At 44.3% G+C, this 19051-nt stretch overlaps 1 protein-coding gene across 2 annotated transcripts in view; it reads right to left on the bottom strand.

Moving 5' to 3' along the window:
- Window positions 1-1323: 1323 nt before the first annotated feature.
- Window positions 1324-19051, bottom strand: part of PDCD11 (programmed cell death 11) — a 28050-nt gene continuing 10322 nt past the window's right edge. Inside the window, exons 15-36 of one of the 2 annotated variants that reach the window (XM_026110337.2) lie at window positions 18694-18894; window positions 17960-18130; window positions 17347-17566; window positions 14792-14944; window positions 13953-14068; window positions 13257-13780; window positions 12680-12742; window positions 12112-12220; window positions 11510-11599; window positions 11055-11157; window positions 10350-10527; window positions 9497-9553; window positions 8522-8644; window positions 8081-8203; window positions 7693-7891; window positions 7137-7262; window positions 6615-6761; window positions 5266-5516; window positions 4472-4640; window positions 3810-3963; window positions 3084-3249; window positions 1324-2169 (exon numbers count right to left, since the gene is read on the bottom strand). In XM_026110337.2, the coding sequence (XP_025966122.2) occupies window positions 1998-2169; window positions 3084-3249; window positions 3810-3963; window positions 4472-4640; window positions 5266-5516; window positions 6615-6761; window positions 7137-7262; window positions 7693-7891; window positions 8081-8203; window positions 8522-8644; window positions 9497-9553; window positions 10350-10527; window positions 11055-11157; window positions 11510-11599; window positions 12112-12220; window positions 12680-12742; window positions 13257-13780; window positions 13953-14068; window positions 14792-14944; window positions 17347-17566; window positions 17960-18130; window positions 18694-18894 (3615 nt within the window). In that variant the 3' untranslated portion in view covers window positions 1324-1997. The remainder of the gene's footprint in view (window positions 2170-3083; window positions 3250-3809; window positions 3964-4471; window positions 4641-5265; window positions 5517-6614; window positions 6762-7136; window positions 7263-7692; window positions 7892-8080; window positions 8204-8521; window positions 8645-9496; window positions 9554-10349; window positions 10528-11054; window positions 11158-11509; window positions 11600-12111; window positions 12221-12679; window positions 12743-13256; window positions 13781-13952; window positions 14069-14791; window positions 14945-17346; window positions 17567-17959; window positions 18131-18693; window positions 18895-19051) is intronic. The other variant, XM_026110336.2, reaches the window with a different exon arrangement.

The raw sequence follows: 19051 nt of genomic DNA, 5'->3' as shown, positions 1-19051 counted from the left end.
GCTGTTCATTAGGGCACTCTTCCCAGCAGCAAGATGGATTTAAACCAGGCTCCTCCAGCAGAGAGAATTACACACAGCTCTTTCATTTGCCTTGCTGACTATTGTAGAGGCTAAAATAACGCCAGTAGCTGTAAAAAAAATAATACCTCAAAGGGATTTCGGTTTCTATTGCAATGCTTATGTATTACATTCTGCAACAAATTCATCTAAAAAAAACAACAAAAACCAAAAAAAATCTCTCCAGCTACGTTTTAAAAGAAAGCAGCAGCTGCTACTGGGTGTCGCAAGCAACCTCCTCCCGTAGGAGAGCATTAGGCAAACTCTGCGAATATGCACAGTACCCAGCTGTCCCCCGGGGTAAGCAGTGAAATGACTTGTTTCTAAATCCCAACGGATGTGGGAGTGAATTAAATGCTGAATCATTCAGCCGTACGAACACTGGGTATCCACAGAGGCAGAGCAGTTGGGTCCTTAGGAGCTCTGGTTTTGAGGTCAGAGGCCCTACAGTGAGACTTTAAGTTTGATATTTTGAAGCGAGGCACAACCTAGATTCCTCACTGGATAACCACATGGGTTTGCTTACTCAGCTTTTTCCCTCTCCTTCAGTTCCTCATCTGTAAAACGGATGATCACATCCGCATCATAGCAGAAAGTTACAAGAATAAGGATCATAAGGCACTGACACCAGTGATAAAGCCTACATAAATGCGCAAGATGCTTAGCTATTTCCAAGTGGAAGGTTAGATCGGAATCAGTTTATTTTTCAGCACAGGAAAAAGCTTTCTTGTCTGACTTTATTGATCTCTCTCAAGAGACAATCGCTACTGAAAAAAATCACTATTTTTTGTCAGCCATCACTGGCAATTTGTTATCGGAGATGTCTGACCTCATGAGACCCATCATAATTGGATGCTGTGGGCTTTAAAGATATGTGCCCTTGTGGCTAAAAAGGCCAACAGCCCCTCCGAGCTGCATTAGGAAGAACATTGCCAGCAAGTTAAGGAAGGTGATCCTTCCCCTCTAACTCAGCACAGCTGAGGCCACACCTGGTCTGCTGGTTCCAGTGCTGGGGTCCCCAGTACAAGACAGACATGGACATACTGGGGTAGGTCCAGCAAAGGGCCACACAGATGACTGAATGATTGGAATATCTGACATACACAGAGAGGGACTGTTTAGGCTCAAGAAGAGAAGGCTCAGGGGGATCCTATCAACATGTATAAATACCAGATGGGAGGGTGTAAAGATGACAGAGCCAGGCTCTTTTCAGTGGTGTCCAGTCAAAGGACAAGAAGCAACGGGCACAAACTGAAACACAGGAAGTTCTGTTTAAGCATAAGAAAAAGCTTTACTGTAAGGGTGACTGAACACTGGAGCAGGTTGCCCAAAGAGGCTGTGGCATCTCCATCCTTAGAGATACTCAAAACTCAACAGGACATGGTGTTGGGCAACCCGCTGTAGTTGACCCTGCTTTGAGCAGGGGGGTGAGACTAGATCTCCAGAGGTACCTTCCAACCTCAACCATTCTGTGATTCCATGTTCTTCTGCCAACTGCTGGCAGCACAAAGGCACTTCAGACAAACCTTTTGAAACATCAATTTCATGCAAAAGGCAAGAATCTTCTCTGCCATTTGACAGAGAGAGAAATTAATTTATAGGATACCATTGTACTTAAAAATAAGGGGCCATAACTGCACCATTTCCACAGGAAAGCAGAACAGGCAGGGCTGATGCTCAAACTGATTATAAAATAGTCTATATTTAAATAACTGGCTTCAAAGTCATCAACAGACTAGGCTAACTTGTAACAGCTGGAGAAAGCTGCAAGCATTTTTCGGATCTCTCCTTTAGATGATTCCTTTTTCCAGTTTGGTTTGGTCCTACACCGATACTCTCAGGAAACTTGCTGTCCATAGACACCCACAGTTGAACTCCACACCTCTTGATTCCCACACCGCATGGAGAACTGAGTCTCTCTGGTTTTACTTGCTCAGTATTTAGCTCTCAGCAAGGGAACTCTTCGCCTCCACATACTCTAGTGCTGCTGTTTTCACAGCCAGGACGGTTTCTGTTGTACCATATTTCTTCTCATAATCCAGGTAGCGTTTAAAGAAGAATTTCATCCTCTTGGGTGCCAAGCTCAGGTGTATGACCCTCTCAAAGATGTCCCTGCAAGAAACCAAAGGCCATTCAGATCACTGTGTTGGCGACAGCACTCAACACAAGCTCTATATCCTGCCTCTGAATAAAGAGCAAATTCAGGAGAGACATTTGACCTGCTGCAAAGTGCTGGTGCTTGAAGCAAGAGATTCCTAAGAACTGGCCAATACCTCAAAGCAGAGGGCTTCTATCTGCCTGCAGAGCTCAAAGGTTGCTGGTCAACTTGTGTGAAGATCCAGCCACTTCATTTGACACTCTGTTCATGAAGAGCCAAAGCTAGATCCACAGTGTGGGAAGCTAGACTTCCTTTTGTCAGCTCTCAGCGAAAAGAGAGTGATTGATCTCTCCATTTTTATATTACAAGATATGCCAGAAAGCAATGCTTAATTTCACTCCTAAGATACAACAGGGGAATGTTGTGTCTCTGTGGGGACAGTTCAGCCTGGGAGATCAGTATGCTCACAGACTATCTGTGCAGAGTTAGTAACAGCAGAATTAAACAAACAGCATGACAAGCAGCTATGACAGCACTGCAGTTGCCAAGGTACCTGAACTTCAGAGCAGCTTGGCAGAACCACATCACAGATCCTGACAAACCAAGGAGAGACCACCACCAACCTAGCAGTCCCACTAAGTGCAGTACTGGCCTCACTGATGCCCTCAATGCAAGTCACCTTGTTTTCGTCATGCAGGTCACCCCTTACGAATCAGCCCCCCTCTGCCCTGTGGAGCTCCTTGGAGTCTCCTCTGTCCTGGCAGGGATAAGCCCTTCCACACACCCTGGCTTTCCTTCTCCAGGTGATACAAGTTCTCCTTTGCTCTAGAAGGCCCTCGACAACCACATGCTGCAGGGTGTCTGCTCTTTGCAAGTGTTACTCCAAGCACTGGACTTGCTGCTCCCCACCTGCTCCGGCAGGACTCACCGTACTTCCTTCTGGCTGCCATGTTTGATCATGATGTCCATGTAGATGGACCAGATGTCTGTACGCTTGGGGTAGCTGCTGAGGGTGCTCTCAAAAAGGGCCTTAGCATGTTCCGGGTCCCCGAAGCGGAACTCGAGCTGTGCAAACTTTGAAATGACATCCACATCTGGAACAAGTAACGACACACTAAGGTATCATAGCAGCGCTCTCCCCTATGAACAAATACAGGTGAGCAGCAATTACACAGAACAGAGGCAGGGACAGGGAGAGCACCATCCCTACCCAGAGACAAAAGACCCTGCTGTTAAGAGGTTTGGGACCAAAGTGGGGGAGGGAAGGTGTCATGGTTCACTTTCCATCTCAGCTCTCTGCAGGAGAGGGGTTCGTTCTCACACTCAAACGGCACCACACATGGGCCAGGCCCAGCCCCACAAACCTGGAACCAAAACAACTGAGCTTTTACAGAGAGCTTGAAGACCCAAAGTCATCTTCGCTTCAGGTGCTTTGCTTTTGCCCATCACAGCAAATTTTATTGCAAGAGGGTTTAAAATTGATACCAGGCTGAAATTTCCCCTTCCCTTATAGACAAGTGCAGTAGGCTCAGCTGATTGCATTTTGCATCTCCTACAAACGCTGTCACAGGAAGATAGAGATATCAGAGAGCAGCTAATCTACCAGACCTGTCAACAGACAGACTGCATCACAGGTGGGGAGGAGAGCACTTACGTTCTTTGGTGGGCAAAGCCTTGAGAGCACGCTCCAAAAGTCTGTGTGTAGCCTCAGTTTGGCCTTGTTTCAGGAGGAAGGAGGCATACTTCAGCCACACAGATTTCTCCTGACGGAAACGCTTCAACATGGTGTGGTACAGTTCTTCTGCTTGCTGGAAAGGCAGAGGGAGACTGGATTAGATCACACGGATTCATGAGAAAGCCTTGTAACTCTAAGAAACTCTTTGTCTTGCCCAGGTATCTTCAAACATTTGTGAGAGAAGAAAGTATCAACAGTGCCTTGCCTGCTGCCCATCATAACTGTTAGTCCCAGTTAGGGATAGGATAGATATAATGTCTGACAAATGGAAGCTTACAAAGCCAGGAGTGGTGGTTTACTGGCAGGACTGGATAGGATACTTGCCTGGGACCTGCCTGCACTACCTGTAATCAGTGCTCCTCATTCCAAATCTTTTCAAGAGCAAACATACAGAAGGAATCATACCCATTACAGAGATTCTCCAAGGACACAACTAGCGTAGCAAGCCATGGCATGGGGGAACACAAATAGACCCAGGCAGAAAATGAGTTCTCTTCCTCCCCTTTCCCCAAGGTCTTTCAGGCCTATCCTGGAGCACTCAAGCCCCTGCTGCTTGAAACACAAAACCGGGGATACCTCACCTTGTACTTCTCAGAATTGGCATAGATGTCACACAGATGCTGGAAGACTTTCAGAGGCTCATTGTATTGAACAGCTCTCTCAAAAACCTTCATCAGTGTCTCCTCAGTGCCATACATGTTCTCCAGGTTCAGCAGAGCTACCCAGACATTTAGTTTCTCCTGCTCTTCCCTTAAAGCAGATGCAAACAAGAACGTTTAGCTTTTTACCAGCCGTCATCAGGTTTTTGCAAAGCACCCTACAAAGATTCACTGATGCATAGCATGTCTCTGAGACATAGGAAGGGGGCATACCCCACCACTGAAACACCACTCCTGGGATAGAGCACAATAGCTGTTTCACACTGCAAGTTTTAACCACTGTTTGTAATTTAAAAACACAGGGATGATTCAAGAAAACGTAACACATTTAATCATGCTGTGGAGATGTTTCAGTACCCAAGGCCCTGTAGAAACGGCGACAGGAGTTTCAGTTTGTTTTGATCTAAGGAGGACATCACTGACAGTGCTATGCCCTCCAAACCCTTCTGACTGCTCAGAGGTATGACTGCATGCTCAGTGGTACCTTGGGGAGTCAGTGTGCTCACAGGCTGCAGCAGGCCAAGCGTGGTGACTCAGGTTAGACCTTCACAAGGCCAGCTGGCAACTGCAGCCACGTAGTCCCTTTGCGCTCACTGAAACAGCCCTTCCCAGCCTACACACGAGCACTGATGGCGCTCCCAATGCTCCTTTTCCATCACCACCCCCCAGCATCACTTACTATTTGGGATAAAGAAAAGGCAAAACCCTGCAATCACCTGAAAGAGATGGTTTTAAGCGCTCTCTCTGCTACAGCTCTGGCCTTCTCTATCTCGGTGGCCTGGAGGTGGAAGGCCATGTACTGCAGCCAGAGGATGGAGCTGTTGGGACTGCTCAGCACAAGGCGGTCAAAATCATCTGCTGTCTGGGGCTGTCGACTGGGGTCCATCAGGGCAGCCTCTAATTTGCAGAGCTCCTTCTCCATCTTCTCCTTCTCCAGCTCCTTCTCCTTCTTTGTTTGTTTCTTCGGCTGAAAGAGCAAAGAGGAGGATTGGTGAAAAGCAGGCGCTTAACGTGTGAACAGACAGGCGCAGTTATAGCAGAGCCAGACCCCAGTATGTTCAAAGCGGGGCAGCTTCCATAAGACAAAATGGTGCCAATTATTTTAGAGAGGAGGAAAACAAACCCCTTGCCCCTCCCCTCCGCCACACACACAAAGATAGTTCAGACCTCTGAGAAAAGCAGTTGAAAGAAATCTGGTTTCCTTTAATGAAATACTTTGATGGACTAAAAGTACTTTGCTAGTCCTGCACACCAATGGCATATTCACGCTTCCCTCCTCTCTCTCATTCCTTCCTCTCTACCTTCCAGGCCAGTGCTCACCACTACCACCCAACTCCATAAAAAAAATTCAGGCTGTATGGGGAGAAATGCTGTAAGGCTGGGCATGTCGCTGGATCACTAGGGTGACTCAGGACTAAATGGGGAATACAGGGCAGTACAGTTCTCTGCACCAAGGAGCCGTGCAATGGCATCCAGACGACCTAAGGCCCCCTTTACAGAGGTAAGTTATGGGGGCAGGGAAAAACCCAATGAGCATATATCAGTGTTTCATGAGCTTGTTTCTGATTTTGCTGGATTGCTCACATTGGGAAACCTCTCCAAAAATCTCAGAATAAAAGAATTATTTTATTTTGGTATTTTTCTAAATAAAACTGCTTTTATGTGAAAAGGCTTTTCATCTCCAGGATTTCCTTTACATTTACAAAAACACTCAGCAGCCAAAACAGGGCTGAAATCAAATAGAAAATTTTAGTTTCATTTAAAAAAGTTTCACCCTAAATAACCTGGGGTTTTTTTTGGATGCCAATATGAGAAGCCCCCATTCTTCATGCGTCCACGCTAGAATGGAGGCCTTCTCTCCCCTGTTTCAGAGATACCTGCTGATAATCCTAATACTCAAAGTAGTTAAAGAAAGTTCCATATTAGCTGGCAAAGATGGTCCCTTGGGTTAAAAGGCTTTGATATGTGGCAAATGTTGCCACACAGACATATGTGCAAGTATCAAGACAACACATTAGAGCCCCCATGTGGTGTCTCCTATGCAGGCAGCGCTAGTACACAGTACCTTAGACCGCAGATCCTCCTCCTCCTCTTCGCTCTCTGAACTCTCCTTCTGACTCAGCACCGGCACATCCACTGTGTTCATGTCCTCATCCCAGGTGAAACCAGTGGAAACCTGCAGCCTGGGAGCCTCACTGCGTTTCTTTACCTGCTTGGAGAAAGACAGGGAATGCCACAGGTTTTAATCTGAAAGTTTTTCACTGAGACTGGACACAGCTGCTGCCTGCTTGTGGCTTCTCTCTGGCCAGTACTATCGACTTCTCATGCTCACAAACAGCCCACCAGCCAAAATATCTAACTTGGGTCACCATTACTGCAATTTAAAGCCAATGTCTCTCATATCATTCATAACAGACATGAAGACCAATCTGTGTTGCTGCAATCTTGTCATCCAAGTCAAAATTGATGTATCTCAATAGGGCTGGAAAGTCATTTCTCATACCCTGATAAGCAACCTTGGTAACCCTTGACTAAATATGAGTATATTCTCCATCCCCATGCTCAGGTTCTCCATCAAACTTCTCACCTTAGATTTCTTTTTAGCTGCCTCCTCTTCTTCCTGGTCATCCTCCTCCTCCTCCCGGCAATATACCTCAATTCCACTGTCATTTTCATCTGCTGGACGGATCTTCCTTTTTTTTGGCTTTACCTCCTGCAACAAAGGGGAAAAAATGTGCATGTTAGAAGGGAATCACTGGGATGAATCTTACCAGCAATTCTGACAGCAAAGAAATGATCCTGAGTGCAGAGAGAGGGAAGTGCCCCAGCACAGCATCCCCCACTCTTCTCCCACATAATGGAAACAACAGATAATAAGCCTTGCTTACCAACACACTGTCAAGACCAGCAGGATGGGCCACTCAGGCAACACAATCAGGCTGTTAATTCAGTTAACTTTTACTCAAATGGAGCAGAGTTTCTGATCTTTGCTTGTCTCCAACATGGTTTAGTTCCCCTCTTCCCTTCCCACGTGGTATAATTTCTCACTTCTTTCCCAGCCTGATGCCAGTGGATCTTCCTAGTCCCTTGTGGCATCTGGGCCAGCCATCCCCTGAGCAAGTCCTGTACAATCACATCCATACCTGCTCACTTGCAGAGTTCCCTCTTGTCCGTTTTGTCTTCAGCTTCTTTATCTCTTCTCTCTTCTCACTCTCTTCTCCCTCTTTTCTCTCTTCCTCTGCATCATAGCGTGGTAGGCCTAGGGACTCAGGCAAGATGCTTGGCATCCCAGTGTCCTCAGGCAGGAGAGAAAGTTCAACATGGTTTTCTTCTCTATTTACACTGTAGTGCATTGCCAGGAGCAGGGAAGGGACAATAGGAGAGAAAAATAAAAATAGAAAACATTTACAATGCCTGCAAGGACCGGAACTTGTTCCAAAATCTTCCTACCTTTTACTCTCCCTCTTTCCACCCCTTTTCTTATCTCCTTTCTGCTAATTCATGGTCCCTTTTCAAGAACTTGGAACCTACCCAAGGACCTTGGCAGTAAGAAGCTTTCCTTCAGGTAGGTATCTCTCATATAAGGAGTGTTTCTGTACAAAGTAAGGGGAAACGTTCTGGAACAGGATTCGACCCAGAAGAGAAGTGGACAGGCTGAGGAGAGGAGAAAAAAAGAAAAGTTAACAATCCATGGCAAAACAAAACAAAACACAATCAGAAAAACTGCTCTGCATTTCTCTGTGGCACAGCAAGTCCTATATAGTGTCACATAAACATTCTTTACTTCAATTTCATGAGCTCAAGAAAACTAGCAATGAAATTTTGACTTCCAGGAGGAAATTCATTCTGCAGCATCGTATTACACCAACAGAGACTCCACCAAACAGAATTCCAGATTCACAAATCCAAAAGACGACAGTTCACCAAGACCCATCACATCCCAATGCAGTCTTCTCATCTTATGCTACTCACCCAAAGAATACACCTGATGGAGTGACTGATTTGATGTAGCCCCTCACTAGTTGGCCTTTTTTAACATCCTTAATGCATGTTATTTCAGCATCTTCCACTTTGTTGCTGCTCTTTGGATTTAGCCTAAAAGAAAAGAGGAAGAAGGTAAAAAAAAAAAAATCATTCATCTGAATAATCCATATTCTGCTCTGGATACCAAAAAAGAGATTAGCTAGCACTTTCTGGAAAACATCCTGTATCTGAGACACTCTTCACTTTATTCAACTGTACTAATGGACTATCTGCATCTTTGCCCAGCCATACATATGTACACAGCTTTAGAGGACACACATGTTGCCACAAAGCCAAACAAAACAGATTGGTCTGGTTTCCTCTGACACTAAGAAAATGAGAGCTAAATGAAATGATGTCTGAAATTGAGAAACATTGGCCTGTTTTTTTCCGCTTGTTTCTAAGATACCTCATTCCACAGAATTTATATACATTTGTTACACAACAAAGACAAAGCAAGAGGCTTGGTTTTAACACACATTTAAGACTAGGTCTGCTCTTTACTCCAAGGAGTTGAAAATACAGCCTGAAAATTAAAAGCAACTTGCTTATACTGCAAATGCAACAGAGGAACCTTTCTTTATTCCCAAATTAAAAAGTTAAGTCAGGTCTAGAATGATGATAAAAGTGTTGAAATCTGCACCCATTTGTTCAGCTCTACACTAAATGCCAGACATCCCATGTTTGCTGATACACAACAAAACCTTCATGCAGTAGGAACAAATTTCATGCCTTAAAAAAAAAAAAAAAACAAAAAAAACACATCATCATCAACAACAAAAACACCTAGTCTTTGTCCTTTGAATGCTTTGCATTGATATATCCAAACCAACAGGTTTCAGGGCAGACTAGTTGTTAGCTACTGGATTTTCACAAATTTTTATCACTGGCAGGAGATCCACGGTCCGGAAGGAAGATGCCTACCTGGACTGCCGGAGAGATAACTGGATTTTGCCATTCTCATTGGAAAGGATGTAACACCTGCATGGCAGAGTAAGGGGAGAGAACAGAAAGCTTTACCCGATTTAAAAAAAATTAAGAAAAAAGCTATAGGCAGAAAATAGATAATATTTACACTAACAGAATGAAGCTCTGAAGAGACAAACTGCTGTCGCTTGGAACACTTACAGTCTAACACAAATCAGCATGACAGAAGGATTCATGAAACCAGCTGAAGGTTGGCTTTTTGAAACAAAGCTACTTGCTTTACCCAGTCTCTATTACTGGTACAAAGAACTTGAAGATCATTACATCTGAATCACTTGGCTTGTTGCAACCTCCAGCATTCCCAACAAGCCTGTGTAGCAGGGAAATGAAATCACTCGTATGTTACAGATATGGTGTAAAGACACCTGACTTGCCGAACAGCCCTCAAAACCATGGCAAAGCTGGGATAACTGAGCTCCCTCAGTCCTGTTCAGTACCTTAGCTATGAGAGTATCTTCTCCCAAAACAGAGTCCAAAAACGCAGCTAAAGAGAGGCACCTTGATACATTGAAAGTACAATACCATTTCAGGCACACACGTATATAAGGTTATAATCTTCTCTTCTACACAGGCCTAGCAACCATATAAATTAGTGTTCATAAGCCCCAGTGTCTTCTAAAGTGCTGTTAAAAAAGCTGAGATGGAAATACGCCTGACGCAAGAAGTCAGCATCACTTCTTATTTGAAGACTGAACCCTATGTGTCTGTTGCCATCTTACAGCAGAGAAAAGCCTGTCACCAAAGGGGGATATTTCTAAACCTATTTGAAGGAACAAAAAGAATTACTGACCTGACAATCTTGCCAATTCTGAAGTCACCCAGAGGCTTCTCTGTGTACGTATCACTCAGGTGAAAGATACTGACTTTGCCAGTCTTCCCTCCAGGCAGTGTAATGGTCAAGCCGACATGTGGAGTCACCTTTGCTACCGTGCCTACAGTGATGATGCCCTGCTCCAGAGACTGGATTCCTGGGAAGAGCAAAGGAAGGAGGGGGTTTCATAATACTCCAAATGTGCACAACCAAAATAATAGGACTAACGAGTTAGCGAGGCTGATATCAGTTTCCTAGTCACATATCAAACCTATCAACTTTTGGCAAGGTGCAGTCTGTACACTCTGTCAGTTCACAGCAACGTGTTTGCCTTGATACCCCAGACATGGTCCCCTAATCGCATAATTCCAGGGCCCAGAAAAACTGAGAAATGGTTTCTCTGCCATCTCATGTCTGAGATCTGAAGGAAACATTTTCACAAGAGGTCAGAGAAAGGCTTCAGAGACGCATCTGAGAGCAATTCTTTAGACTAAAGGTCTGATCCCTTCTCACCTTGCATGCTGCTACAACAACTGGGTCAGGGACCCAGGTATTAATTCTTCCCTACAGGGAGGTACAGTTTGGCTTGGGAGCATAACATCTTCACCTGGGGGGTCAGTGCAAGCCCACCTCTGAGAAGAGCATCATAGGCAGTGGGGTCCTGCTGCTAAGACTCCACTATACCTGTAAGCGACAAGCAGAGGTTGGTTTCGGTGACATCTGTTCCAGTCACTGTAGCAGATAATGCCTGGCCATTCTTGAAGTTCTTTTCTGGATGCTTTAAAACCTGAAAGAAAAAACAGACTTCTACTTATTACCAGACAAGGACCTTTGCAACTCCAGCTCTGACTGCTGTATTCTCCTATGGAGCTTTATACTTTCAAAACGCACCTTTGACACATACAGTTGACAAAGAGCTCAGTGTTGCTTCAAGGTAAGTTAAGCTCCAAGCTGTTACCTTGGGCTAAACTAACAACAGACATAGTACTTGCTTGTCATTGAGAGGCAGCAACATGTAATGGGCAGACCACCGGACATCCACGTGAGTTCACACGGATGACTGAAAAGTGTCTGTGGCTGTTACTTGCAGCCACGAGCACAGAAAATTTTTGCTTAGCTTATCTGTAATAGTCTCTTACCTTGGTGTTGAGAGATAGCAGCAGATGAGGAACTCTTCCTCGAATGTCAGGTGTGACTTCTACCTCCAGCCAATTTTTGAGGGTGTTATACTGAGAAGACACCAAACAGCAGGAGAAGAGAGCATGAGACCTTGAAAAAAACCCTTTGCCAGTGGATTCCTTGATTTTTAAGGCCAGAAAGGACCACTCTGGCCTGGGCTCTTGCATCACACAAAAACAGTAATTTAACTTCTACTCATATTACAGGCATAACGCTGCTGTGATTCACATATAAGCGTACAGAGGCATTCGGCATTGTGTGTATTTTGTGCAGGTGGCATAGGCAGTTTCTCAAAAGGTCTTCTTGCTAGAGTACAGGGTGGAAAACATGAGCTGGCAACAGACAGACCTGTCAGTGAGGATCAGTTAGCTCTACTCTTGCAGGTATAGAAAATGCTGTTTCTTTCTCCTACTGGCACCACAAGATACTGCACTTTACATGGGCCACCTTCACGACTAATGAAGAACATAGTAGTGTCAGTCTACAGGTTTGAGCCGAGACCCCTGAGGTCACCTTACTTGCTGCTTGCCCAGTACATCTCTCAGAAAGCCTCTGACCTTACCTTCTTAACAAAGCAGGTCACTGTCTGCCCAACTTTGTAGAGTCCGAGTTTCTTGAGGGCACTGTCCCCTTTAAGGTTCAGCATTGTTGCGACTTGCCCTTCTATTTCACTGTTTGAGCACAAACAAAAAGGACGTCAGTTACAGAGTTTTGAATCCTGGTGATGAAGATCAGACTTAGAAACCCGAGAGATTATGTTGAGCCAGTACTACTGTAACATTCACGCCCATCCTCTCCCTTACTGCATCCTTCTGCAGGCAATTAGTACTTCCCAGCGCTTGAGAGGGTATCCTTCCAACATGCAGGAATCTTAGAGTCCAAGCTGGCAACACCTGATGCCAAAGGACACTCCAAGGAAACTGTGCGCTAGAAGAGCGCCAGGAGCTTTAACAAAGCTCCCAGATCTGAGATGGGGTGAAAGTGGGAGTAATAGGCCTTGCCACACCGCATTCACATAGAACTCCTTGTTCATGTCCAGACCCTGCACAAGTGGGAGGAACAAGAGAGGGAAGCCATACAGATACAAGGCTTGTGAATTATCCGCAGAGAGCACAAAAAACAATACTTACCTTGGTCGAATGCTGAGCTCCGGGACAGACTGTGTGAAGTGTGGATGGGTGATGGGTAGGTACCTGAAGAACAGGAAAAGGATCAAACAATTTCTCGCCACCTCCCCAGGCTCCAGTCACCTGTATTCCCTCTGCATTGACAAAAGAAACAGGTGTTAAGCCCTCTTCTAAAACTACCAAAGCCTTCCAGTTCCAGCTCTTCCCAGGACTATTTCAGTGGCAACTTAGGTACCCAAAAGTACTTTCACAAATCTAGCCCCTGGAGACAAACCTGTTTGCAGATTTGCAGAGACATTGCATTTAAGGCTTCTGCTGGACCTTAACAAGAGTTTAGACATCTTTTTTCTTGCAATCTATACCCAAGATAGATCTGGTAACACAGGTAAAAAGAACTAATTCATTGAAACCTTGATCCAGGATGGAACATGGTAACAGATTCCCTCAGCACCTCAACAACTCCAGCAAGGGTAGCTGTAAGTGTCTGGTGACAGAGGGAAGAGCCTAGATCATCTGAATTAAGTAAATGTCCCATCCCTAGCGCTCCCCAAGAAGTAGTATTAGGTGCACGTTTTCCTACCTGTGAGTATTCACATCTCTGCCTCCAATGACTCGGGCAGTCACCTTCTGTCCAGCTTTCAGAGTATATGTTGGAAAAGAGTCTATAGGCACTTCATCCAAGATCCGGGACGCGTGGATTGAACCCGTCAGCTTGTCATCAATAGCGACTGTGACGTGGGTAGGTTTGACGGACTTAACAGTACCAGTAACAATATCCCCCAGGGAAAGCGAGTGTTTCACAGCAGTAAGCGTCTCTTCTAATGCAGACTCAGACTCTTTCCGGATCCTTACAAAGACAACATTCTTCTTCGCTGGGTCTTGTACTGCTAACAAGACTCCATGGTCATTCCCCTTCACTGTTTTTAAGGTCACAGAGACTGTCTGTCCTACCTTCAGTTTTTCTGAGTCAAAACGGAAGGTATCATTGAAGTGAGAGGCTATGGGGATAGCAGCCAGCTGGCCGGTTTCCAACAAAGAGACAACAGCAAACTCTTCTGCTATGTGCTGCACGATGGCAGAGTGCTGGGAGTTCTCTGTGAGCCGCTAGACAAAAATAGAGATAATGACTTTCCCTACCGGGATTTTGATTCCCTTCACTCTACTCCCCACAGCTCTGAAGGATTAAACAGCCCCTCACCCCCAAGCCCCAATTAATTAACCAGCTAGACTTTGGTAGAAAGACAGAAACACAGAAGCCTAAAAATTGAACACATACTTGCTTGGCTCTTTGTTTTAACAGTTCTTCTCGAAGGGAAACATACACCACGGATGTGAGGGCATCCACATGAAGAACCAATCCTTTTGCTTTCTCACCAGGAACAATACTTTTGTCTACAAATGAGAACAGAGAGATTATCTCTTGACAGAATGAAGAATTTCGACCAACTGTGTCAGTGGCCCATGACAGATTGGAAAAGCTGCCTGTGGTTCAGTTGAATTCCTAAAGGCTGTAATGCTAAGAAGACTGCTCTAGCGATTAAATAAAGCTGCTGGCTTGGGGAAATTCATAATGATAATACAGTTAGAGCTAGTACCAGATGTACAACATGTCTCTGACAGGACAGATTCCTCTAACGTTAATGGCAAGGAAAAAAAATGGGCTTCCTTTATCTGAAAAAAGAATCTGATACTTTCATGGAAGAACTAAATTGATTTTATTAGACAGTGCAGACAAGACTAAACACAGATTTAAGGTAATGTAGATTTTGAATAAGATCATGCTAACTTAGTACAGAAAGGTCATCAGTCTATCTATTGCTGATTCATCTGAGGACCTCAAAGCACTAACTAAACCTCACAAGATGGCTAAGAGATGAGGCAGAATTAGATCTGTTTTACAGATGGGATAACAGAGGCACAGGTAGGCTTAAGTGATATGTTCTGAATCATGCAAACAGATCAGCAACACATCAGCAAATTAAACTACTCTCCAAGCCCATCCCTGCTCTGATCAGACTCATCCCACTTTGGTTCCTCAGCAATAGAATTCATTTAAATATAGAGGTTTGAAAGTATCAGAGTGAAAATGAAAGCAGTCCAAGAAAAGACCCTCACCTCCCAAATGGTAGCGAGTGGCTGTTACAGTCAAGCCTGTGGCACCGCTGCTGCTGAACAGCGCTGAGCCATCCTCCTTCACATCCTGCACAACCAGCTGCAGCTCCTTCCCAGGCACCAATTCACATAGGCTTCGGGCAACGCTGGACTCCCCTAAATAAAGGGAGAAGAAAGTGGGGAGTTAATTTTACCTATGCTGTATCTTTGCAAAAGGAAGACAGTTTTCACATTTCCTCAAGAGAGCATGAACAAGCATTTATGGCCACCTTTATAAAGAAAAACAATCAGCTGTTTAGGCTCCTGACTCTCTAAAAATGCAGAAGTAAATTCTAAGATTAATCAAAGTAGAAACTTCTGTAATGTTACAGATCTGACCATTGCTTATTTGCAGAGAACATTCTCCAGTTCCATAGAAACACTGGCACATGGCACTGCATGTAGGAAAAAGTAAAGGGACTAATGGAGTTGCACAACTACAGGAAACAAAACATTACAAATTACTGAATATAAAAAGAACCAAAAAAGGTAGAGCTAGAATTTGATAAAAATAAACTGCAAGACCTCCAATATTCCTAATATTAGTAAAACAACATGTGTGAACTACTTTGCTGCAGGATTCCTTCAAGGAACACGTCATACTAGGAGGCAAATAACTTGCACAAACTCATCCACATATGAGTACTAGGTCTGGGTCCTCACAAGCACTTGAGTGCCAGCCTAATGATCCTTGCACTGAAGCTAGGAGAGGCACTGATATAGATTCTACTAGAGCAGATCCTGGCCAAGGCAGAGCAGTTGAAAAATCCCTCTGTGAAAAATGAGGCATCCCATAACAAACAAACTGATGATTATAGCATGCACAAATGTGGATTTCTATACCATAAGAATAGTAGAAGCAGTTAAGAACATCTAATAAAAAACCTTGCTAGGGCTCTTCACTGTAAAGCCCAGTTAAAAAGCACTGTTAGATGAAGGTAGATATGATATCTTCAGATTAGTTATAAGTTACCAGCAAATAAAGTATGTGTAGGAATAATATATTGTTATTGTTGTCAACGATTCCTTCATATTTTGAGGGACAAAGCTAGCTCTATTTGCTTAAATGCAATAAAGGACACTACAGGCAGCAGGTAGAGGCAATAAAGGAAACTATTCTCAAACTGAAGTCTTGCCCTTTACTGTTCTAACTCTCCAAAAGCATCGTTCATTTTAAACAGATACACAGTTTGTCACTGGAAAAGAATCAGGGCTTTACCACCACAGGTGGTTAACTTGCCCAGCCTTTCTAGAGGCACAGCACACGATATCAACGCACTCAGGCTACCTCCAGTTACCTCCTGCCCTTGCACCACTTGTGATTACAGGGCAGAACTCACATGATGTCTACTCTGATTTTTAAGTGCCTATCACCCTCGTATCCAGACATCAGTGCTGCTTTTCCTAAATCAAGGAATTAGCAGTGCCTGTTTCTAATGCTCGAGTCTGCATGCAGCACGAGCCTGACTTACTGCTGTTCAGTTCTCGGGCATTTGAGGAATTCGGGTCTGGGCAGCAGGCAGCCTGTTCTGCTCCACTGGTGCTCTGTGGCAATTCACTCAGGCACACAGAAATAAACTTCTTCCAGGCTTCCAAGAATGACTTTTCCATTGAAAATGAACAACCCAGGTAATCATACCTCTATTTGCACATTGGATAGGCCAAGCTGCAAAACCTCATATTCCTTACACACTTAAGCTCTATGGAACTTAACATCTGTTTACTGAACAGAGAAATCAGGCCTGCAGACTACGGTTCTTATAATGCTAGAACCATGGAGTATTAAACAAAAAGTTATCCAGTGCCAGACTGAAAATTAAACAAACAGGCAATTCTTCATGGGGCACATAATTAACCTGTGAAACTACCATCACAACATGTCTTGGTTGCCTAAATTTCACAGTGGTTCAAAAAGCATGCAGACAAATTCAGACAAAAAAAGAAAAAACACCCCACTGAAGGTTTTTAAATACAAAACCTGCCACCTTCGGCTCAGCAGGTCCCTGAGCCAGAAGTTGCTGGAGGCCAAGCAGGTATAAAAGGGAAGTATCATTAAATGTCTGGCCAATGCTGGAGACAGGCATTGATTCGAAGAGCATCCAATCTCATGCTGGCCTCTCTCATTTCCACCATTACAGATACTTCAAGAAATCTAGTTTTTCTGTCCCATTCTATCTCCCTTCCTCTTTTGATATGATGACTTCACGGCTCATTTCTCTTTATCTTCTTACTCTTAATCCCTAAGTTTCAACCAGTTCTCACTGAAATCAGTGCCAGAAGCCTAGCAGACCTCAGTGAGAACAGCAGAATCTTTGGCTTGTTCCAGCAGAAATTCCAAAAAGCTCTCTTGTCAGTGCTAGACACTACGCATCTTTCTTCTAAAATGCTTCCCCTAGAAGCCATGTCTTTACCTGAACTGAGCTTTCTTTTGTTTAAAATAAAGTGGTTTTGCTTTACTATTCCTCTAGAGCCACTTTTTGTGACCTGATCCCCTTTAGGAGAACATGTACAATCTTTACCTCTTCTTCTCAACAAGTTCCTGATTTCTTTCACCTCCTTGAAGTATTGGCTCAGCAGAGCAAAGCTCTCCACAGCAGAATTGCCTGAGCTGCACTCTGACACCTTCAGATTGAGGAGCACACGCTGCTTCTCCTCATCGATGCTCATCACCTTCGCGATCACAGTCTGTCCCACCACAAAGTGGTCCTTGGTGTCCGTCACAAACTTGTCACTCATGCTCTGTGCAGAGAAAGCAAAGGAGCAAGGGTTACTGAGCGCAACTGCTAAACTGCAGGCACCTGCAATGCTGTTCAGGAGAAGGGTTTTAGAGTTAGACTTCATGAAAAATGACAAAAAAGGCTAGCCAAGACCAAGGAAAAGCTGTCAATTTAAATGGGTAAATGAAATCACATTAAATCCCCACTTGACCCTTAAGCTCATCTGAATGGAGTCCTTTTCCTCATTTTGGAAGGGAATTAAAACACAAACCTAACAGCAGCTTTTAACCTATTGGGGGAGACAGCGTGAACGCAGGACCTACAGCCCTACTGTTCCCTCCAGCTCTGCTCAAAGCCATGTTTCAAGCTTGCCTGCTGATTACACGCACACTGTTTTTGAAGTCAAGTGACTCACCATTTTGGGGGCCAATCCTGTCAGGCCAAAAGGGAACTCCACAAACACTCCAAAAGGCATCACATTCCTCACATAACCAGTCAAAAGCATCCCAGGTTGGATTTCAGAGAAGCTTCTCACCACTTGCTCCTCCTGTACAGCAGAAATCACTGCAGACTTTCTGCTCAAGATCTGAAAAACCAGTTAGGGAAAATGGGAAAAGAGGAATGAAAGGAGCCAAGCAAATCGCCTGGTGTTACTAACCACTGGGCTGTAACAGTCTTTGCTGGCAAAGCAGTAAAAGAGCCCAAAAATCACAGTTTTACTGTCTTGATTTCTCTACACTAAATTTTAACAATCAATGTCTCAAAAGCTGCTCAGCATTAAAGATGCATACTTTACATTAGCTGAAATGTAAACTTCCTAACATTACCAAAAAGACAGAACTGGAAAAAAAATGCAGAATTTTTGCTAAAGTTGTGATCTTATTAACACTGATGCCCAGAAGCTGGTTGGAAAAGTTAGTCAATTCACAACCAAGTCCTGGTTCTGATGGGATTCTAGCAGCAGCTGAGCCTTACTTCTAGAATAAGCAAATTATAACAGCTCTTTGAAGCATCACTAGCTTGACAGGCAATTCCACTTCAACAAACTAGCTAGCTTATCTTCTGTTTCTTGCAGATATCCTGGATACATCCTTACAGATGTGTCCATGTTTTTTTCTTCATTCAACTGGCTGAGATGTCAAAGGATACAATATGCTCTCCCTTGTCATTTAGGCACATAACTCTGGGCAGGACATCTCCCTCTTGAAGGCAATGCCACAGGAGTTTGCAGTTAACAACAAAGTCGGAGAGGTACACCGTGGGAAGCGAGGCAATCACTTTGCCTTCGTCTTCCAAGATGGAAACCTCTAGCCCATTCTCTTTCTTCTTCAAGACTTTCACATCAACCATCTACAGAAAGAACAAATACAGTGATAAGTGCCTTTGAAGTCATCTCTTTTGATGCACAGGGTACCAAATGCTGTGCTGGAGGGGCTCTGACATGACTTCCCAGCTATACATGAGAAACAGTCACACCAACAGAGCTGAGCTCCAAAAGCATGTCAAC

This window comes from Dromaius novaehollandiae, chromosome 6 (genome assembly GCF_036370855.1).
Source record: "Dromaius novaehollandiae isolate bDroNov1 chromosome 6, bDroNov1.hap1, whole genome shotgun sequence".
Taxonomy (NCBI): Eukaryota; Metazoa; Chordata; class Aves; order Casuariiformes; family Dromaiidae; genus Dromaius; species Dromaius novaehollandiae.
The sequence above is the reverse complement of the archived record's forward strand: the minus strand, read 5'-3'. Positions and strand labels throughout refer to the sequence as shown.